This window comes from Cupressus sempervirens, chromosome 10 (assembly GCF_028749045.1).
Source record: "Cupressus sempervirens isolate cs-2001-9-10 chromosome 10, ASM2874904v1, whole genome shotgun sequence".
NCBI classification, from domain to species: Eukaryota; Viridiplantae; Streptophyta; class Pinopsida; order Cupressales; family Cupressaceae; genus Cupressus; species Cupressus sempervirens.
Genome location: NC_143127.1, coordinates 77893284 through 77900403, shown reverse-complemented (window position 1 = coordinate 77900403; position 7120 = coordinate 77893284). Strand labels below are relative to the sequence as shown.

The window sequence follows — 7120 nt, the reverse complement described above, 5'->3', positions numbered from 1 at the left end:
ATATAGATTGATTGAGCTGGAGTCCCATTTCATGACCTTGGCTGATTTTGGGGTCAAGGTCATGCATGTCATTGCAACTACCCTCCAGCTTCTATAATAGGAGGAGACAAGGGAACATAGGGAGGAAGAAAATGTAGGGAAGTTGTACCAGTCCTTGGCCAATGATTGGATGGATGTGTTGGTATCTAAGCCCAACAAGGAGAACAAAAAAGAATGAGGATTTTTTCTCATTATGTTCTTTTGTTTCTTATTTTTGTAATGTATTTTTTCTCTTCTTTAAACTTTCAAGCCCTCTATGGTTAGATTTGGAAAATTTACAATATTTATAATGGTTGGTATGATGAACATCCCTAATACTATGATTAGTTTATTAAGATTAAACCACAAAAAGAAATAACAATTACATGCAAATATAAACAATATCAAAAAATAATAGAAATAACAATTACATGCAAATATAAACAATATCAAAAAATAATAGATCGTATAGAAGAGAACACAAGACACCAAGATTTAGCGTGGTTCACCAAACCCTGGGCTACGTCTACCAAATAGCAAGTCCAATATTATTAATAATTAATAATTACATGTCGGCCCAAAATCTGATAAAATAGGGCCCAAAAAAAAAATTTCCCAAAGAATTTTGAAACACGTGCAGTACTTCCCTGATCAATCACCACAAACTAACATAGTCAATTATGAAACATGTGCAGTACTTCCCTAATCAGTCACCACAAACTAACATAGTCTAGATGTTAGTATTTTGTAGATGATTTTTTTTTTTTGCTAGACTTGGTTTGATAGTAGGCTTTTGATTCATTGCTATGTTTTTTATATTAATTATGAGTATATAGTCTACTAACTATAGATTTTTGAGCCATGGTTCTACTTTTTAAAATATAAAAATATAATTTTTTATTATTTTATTGTGAAATAATTTCCGTTTACCCAATAATAATTTATATCTTGCAACAATATATAAAACAAAGGAATCTTGAAATTCAGTTTCAGCTATCTAGCCTTCCAAGGACTTTTTGGAAGCCAAATCCTATATCCACTAGATACTAGTTTTATCACAAAGTATTCGTAGTGCTTCTAAAAGAAATTGAAAATACGTCAATACACTCACGAAAAACTTTAAGGACATCAATACATTTGTGAGTGACCTCACACTAGTCCCATAGAAAATCAATCCACACAATTTTAATTTATAATATAAAGTTTCTTCTTTTCGCACAATACAACTCACACCTGGTGTCATGAACCAAAATAGTTCAGATGGAACTGAAATTTTGCTCTCCTGCATTCCAAAAGCTTATGATTCTATACGAGCATATATAAGATAATAGTTTTAAAAATAATATTTTCTTCACATCTTGATTCAAACACATTAATATACTTTATGAGACAGAAAACAAATCCATATAAAATTAACTACCATATAGTTTTTTACACTTATATTATTAAACTATTTCTATGCACCCATCCACCCAATAACAATTCACATCCTGTCCCATCACATGAACTCAAATGAATCCTGGTGGGATTAGAATTAGCTCTTCAGTCTTCCAAAGACCTGTTGAGAACTAGATCCTATACTGACATTATACAACGAATAATAGTTCTAAAGTCCATGGCATACAATTTAGAATTGGGTCTTCTTTATTCGATCACAAGACTTGCATTTCCTTCGCACATTCAATGCTGTCATCCACGATTTGTTCAATGCCATGCTTGTACGAGAATCCAAGTTGAATTAGTTTCCGAGAAGATATTGGGACTTTCTCAATTTTCTCCTCCTCACTTCACACACAAAGCAAACAAGCCAAGGTTGATTAAGAGAGAAGCTTTACAAGGAAACCCTAAAAAAACAAGGGAAAAAGATTTGCTTACTCAAGGGCTACAGGTATGCTTGGATAGCGTTGACGAAAAATTCCTGCCATGTCAGCAAGCGAGACACTGTCTGAACAGCAAACATACCTGCCACGTGCACTTGGACTCTTCATCAAGAACATGGCGGCGTTGCAGACGTCTTCCACGTGGACCAATGGAACAGACCCCATCAGAGATTGAAATGTTTTTAATACTTCATAGTTATCTTGGTTTCCTGAGATGGGTTAGTCATGGCACAGAGAAATGATTAAGAGTTTCAGTAGAAATGATCAAATGGGTGGAAAGAATTTTAATGACTTCAATTAGATGAAATTAAGAAGAAAGTAATTTCAATGCTCTCTGTAAGATCAAATGATTTAGTCAGCAAAGGCCCATTTGTAATATACTTTTATCTTTTTAATTTCAACTCTTTTATTAAAAACATTTATCAAGAAATTCATGGTTATGTGATGCTCAATAAATGTAATAATAATGGTACCTGTGATAGGGGTCAACGTGATAAAAGAGCTATAAGAAAAGGTTGGAGTGAAGGATGGTCCAGCTACTAATGCCGGCAACAATGTTATCACTTGTACTTGCTCATCTCTTCCATACTCACTAGCTGCTTGCTCTGCTAACGTTTTTGCTATGTAATACATCTGATCAAAATTAAGTAGTGCAATATTCAGGGAAACACTGGAGAAAACTCGAGTAAAACTTAGGTAAAAATTGGACAATTCAAAATGAGTAACAATATTAAAATATTTGAAGGAAATGATTTTTATGATTTAATTATAAAATATTTTATATTAAGAAATTGATATCTTGAAATAGAAAATGTACCGTCTTAAAGTGAAGATTGAGAGTTAAACTTGTCACTGCTAGTCCAAGAAAAATAATAGAGTATTTTGAAAGTTTGCGAACTATGGCTGGATAGATGCTGTCATTTGATTTGGTGCATAGAACTTAAAGGTGACCACTGTCATTGGAGATTTCCAGCATAGGTTCAAGAAAACTTTCTACACAATATTCTTTTCTTACACTTCATTTGGAGATTTGATAAAGTCTCTTATTTAAGATTAGACAGTCGATTGGATTTGATGCATATAAGTAACGGATAATCATGAAATAATTGTTAAAAGAAGAAAGTTGTGTTAATAGGATTCTTGGTTATGTAGTGAAATTGTTTAGTTTTGAGGGCGAAGCATCCAACACCATAAGGGATGAATTGGCCTAATGGGTAACCAGAAAATTGGAAGATAAATAGATACTTAAGAACAGACGAAAAAATCTTAAAATGTTGAAAATTATCCTTATCAATTTATCTAACTTTTGACATGCAAGAGTATTTGAGAGTCCAAGAGATACTCATTTTAATATAAGATTTGGTAGATTGTTTTATTCGATACCTGAAAATATTTTTCCTAGCCATAAGCCGATTTTAATCTTTCAAAAAAAACTCTAAAATTCATGAGACAAAACTTTAAATTGCCAGTTACCATTATTTTAGAAAAAAAATTAAAAACAATTACCGACCTACCCAGAATGGAAGCTTCTTGCTTCTCATATAATGAATAGGGGTCCAGCATGATTCGTCAAGCTTGTCTTTGAATTCCCCATTCTCGGTAAGTGGAACAGCTGCTGTAATGGATGAAATATGGATTACCCTTCTCACTGTTTTGGCTTCCTTGCAGGCTCTTAGGATGTCAAGAGTTCCCTCTACGGCAGGCTGGATAAAACCTGCCTGATAAAAGAGCAAATAAAGGAAGTAAGTGCTCAACAACCTAAATTTGTTGGACAAGATCTATATTCATTTATTAATGTTCTTTTGACTGATGTTTGCAAGTGGTATAATAAAATGCTTACTGAGCTACAACATCTCTGTGAATAAATTAAAATAAAATAAAATTACAACATAAAATTTTCACTCGGCACCTTAATAAACCGAGTGGCAGGAGAGTACCAAGTGAGCTCGGCAAATGAAGAACAACTCGGCACCAATGGATGCCGAGTGAGCTCAGTAGTGTGGATGCCGAGTGAACTCGGTAGCCATAGGAGGGTGGAGCTCAATAGAAGAGGAACAACTCGGCACCAATGGATGCCGAGTGAGCTCGGTCACCACTACAGGGTGGAGCTTGGTAGAAGAAGGTGCCAAGTAAGCTCGGCAAAAACTGCAGGGATAAAAACTTCAAACAAAGACAAGATTGAGACTATGACATGAATATTTTCACCATTAAAACCAGAGACCCAAAGTTTGAAACACTCAACAATAACCTTTTTAAATGCAGCAAATAAGGGAAGAGCAATGGATACAAGTATGCCTGCTGCTTTCTATTCAACTTGATTAAATCATTACAAAATTTGGGAGCATTTGACTTCAACTAGAAAACCTTAAAATAACCCTAAAACTTTAAAACTTCAAACTTCAAAAACTTTAAACTCCAAACTTGAAGCTCTATACAATAACACCTGAGCAATCACTGCTTCTCCGAAACCAATAAACTACAAACTTACAGAATGACCAAAGAAGAAATACGTGCATCTGTAGACACGAAATGAACTTCCTTTTGTCTTACACTCTGACGACTGGATCTGCTAATCACTCCTCTTCTCTTTGCAACTTCTAATCTCCTCTGCTCTGTTGAACTTCAACTTCTACTACTAGAATGAATGTGAGACATTCCTTTTGTCTTCTACCACAAAAAATTCCCCCCTTTTTTCCAAATTTGAAAACTCACCTACCACATTCATATTTTCTGTCTGTTTTGCTATTCGTCAGGGGTGGTAGGTGGGCGTTTGACTCCAGGGGCAAACGGCCTTTTGCATTTAATATTCCAACAATATCTTCAGCGTTCACCTAGAGACTTACACCTAGAGACTTATTAACATTGACTGATTCTGATTCCTATTATCATCAAAAATAAAAACATTGACTGATTCTTCTATATTGAATAAGGAAATGAACATTGACTGAATCTCATTGTCTGCTGATCTTGTATGCTGGTTCTATGTTCATGTTTCCGTCTGATGGACTTATACTACTTAAATGTTAAGTTTAGGTCCTATTTCAATTAAATCAATCTAATATTTCCATTTGATAACAAAGTTTTTCTGAACGATATAAAATCCTTCAAAAGCTACTTCAACCACACATTCTAATTTCTTAAACTCTTCTGAATAAAACTAAACTGAATCACAAAAATCATTGACAAGCAAATGCAGAAAATTTAAATTCTTCCCAATGGAAATAGAGTGGATTACCTCAGGGTCTTTGGTGTAGTCAAGTGATGTGGCCAAGTTAATTACAAAGTCGCAGCCATTAATGGCAGAATCAAAGCTGCCCTTTTCATATAAATTGGCTTTGAAGAGATGAAGCCTCTCCTTTGCCCCCTTTAAGGATAGAACATGACTGATTTTAGCTCGATTTTCTGCAGAACATAGAAAGGGATGTGTCAAAAGAAGTTTACAAGGGAATAGAGTAGAGGAAATTGAAATGGCAATGACCAGGATCAGTGGAGGTGGCATGAACAACATAGCCTCTTTCCAAGAGACTCTTCACAAGGCAAGACCCAATGAATCCTCCCCCTGCTGTCACACACACTCTCTCCATAGATGCTCTCTTTACAATCATCTTGTGTTTGATATGATGGTGTAAGATTCACAAAAAAATAGGCATACCATTACATAATCTCCTTCCATAACTATGTTAATATTTCAACTGCCTTCATGAAGAAACACAATTGTATATAATCTGAGAACGTGCAAGGCTGTGCGCTATGTCATTTTCAAAAACAAAATTAAAAAAATGAATTGTTTTCTGGACCTGGGCTCCACTCGCTTTGCCCTTTGACTATAGGTTCATTGTATGAATCATCTCAAACAAATTAACGTTTTCCTATCTTCATTAGGACAAGGCATGCAGTGTCTTATAGGTGTCATTGAGATTGATAGGATTGGATTTTTCAATAATGATATACACATCTAGAAAGTCTTCGGTATTGAGGGAGGATCTTACAATGTTCATAAAGTATTTTATTTATAAATTAAAATTAAAGGTCTTCGGTATTGAGGGAGGATCTTACAATGTTCATAAAGTATTTTATTTATAAATTAAAATTAAAGGTCTTCGGTATTGAGGGAGGATCTTACAATGTTCATAAAGTATTTTATTTATAAATTAAAATTAAAGGTGTAATTATGAGTTATTGAAGTAAAGGTTTTCTATAGTTTATAAAGTCAATGGTGCTTTTGGGTCTATCTATATGATGACAGCAATCTAGAAACTAATTTTTTATTTCAACTATATTTTACATTATACTTATTTTTTTAAATGTATCTACTAAAAGAGGGGTTAAAAAAATTATTAAGATGAGAAGAGATACGAAAGGGAGAGCTCAAGCAAAGAGCTCTATCTCATCAACAAGGTCATCAAATTCACTAGATAATTCAGAGGCTAATTGCCCCTATCTATAACATTCCAATTTTGCACATGATTAGATGCCCATTTAGCCAAGCAATATGCATTCCACTCCAGAGGGATTTAAGTAAAACAAACATATTCTAGAGTTCTACAAAAGAGATTATGATTAACAACTAAAGCTAGAGGCCAACTAACATCCACAAGTTGTTAAGTAAGCAAGTTCATTACCACTAGGGAGTCAAACTCACAGATAATCCTAAGACATCCCCTCAAACAACATTGTTCCACAACATGTAAAATGGCTAGTGCCTCCATAAGATTGTTATTATGACAACCCTTATGCACCAAGAAAAGAAATTGAGCATCATGAGAACTTTAAGGAGTCACTCCCCCATGCTAGTAGGACCTAGATTCCCTAAGAAGATCCATCAATGTTGACTTTTAGAACTCTAGATGGAGGAATCCAATGCCCCTCACTATTCACCAGTCACTTTAGCCACCTATGTTGTTAGACCACGCAATCATTGGCCCCAGGACCCAGCGACCCGATTGCAGATGGTAAGGTCACTAGGATCCATAGGCCATCTAACACACACTCATATTGAATTGGATATACTATTCAATATGACATAAATATATTTTTTTAAATATATATTTTTTTTAAAAAGAAACTGAAGTAGAGCCAAACACCAAAGGACAAACAAAAGAAACAATTAGAAAGCATAAAAAACCATTATGAAACCTTGTAAAAACTAATTAATCAACAAATGTTTAAGGTTGTTTGAAAAAAATCACATTATGGCATGCATGTTTTGTCTTAATATTACC

The 7120-nt window shown here is 34.2% G+C and overlaps 1 protein-coding gene across 1 annotated transcript; it reads right to left on the bottom strand.

Annotated features, from left to right (window-relative positions):
* Window positions 1–1413: 1413 nt before the first annotated feature.
* LOC149532665 (putative anthocyanidin reductase) lies at window positions 1414–5503 on the bottom strand. The gene is made up of 6 exons (XM_089804992.1): window positions 5377–5503; window positions 5134–5300; window positions 3413–3616; window positions 2372–2531; window positions 1894–2107; window positions 1414–1803 (listed from the first exon to the last, which is right to left on the bottom strand). Exons 1-6 carry the CDS (start codon window positions 5501–5503, stop codon window positions 1671–1673), a joined length of 1005 nt encoding a protein of 334 aa, XP_089661118.1. The 3' UTR covers window positions 1414–1670.
* Window positions 5504–7120: the final 1617 nt, after the last annotated feature.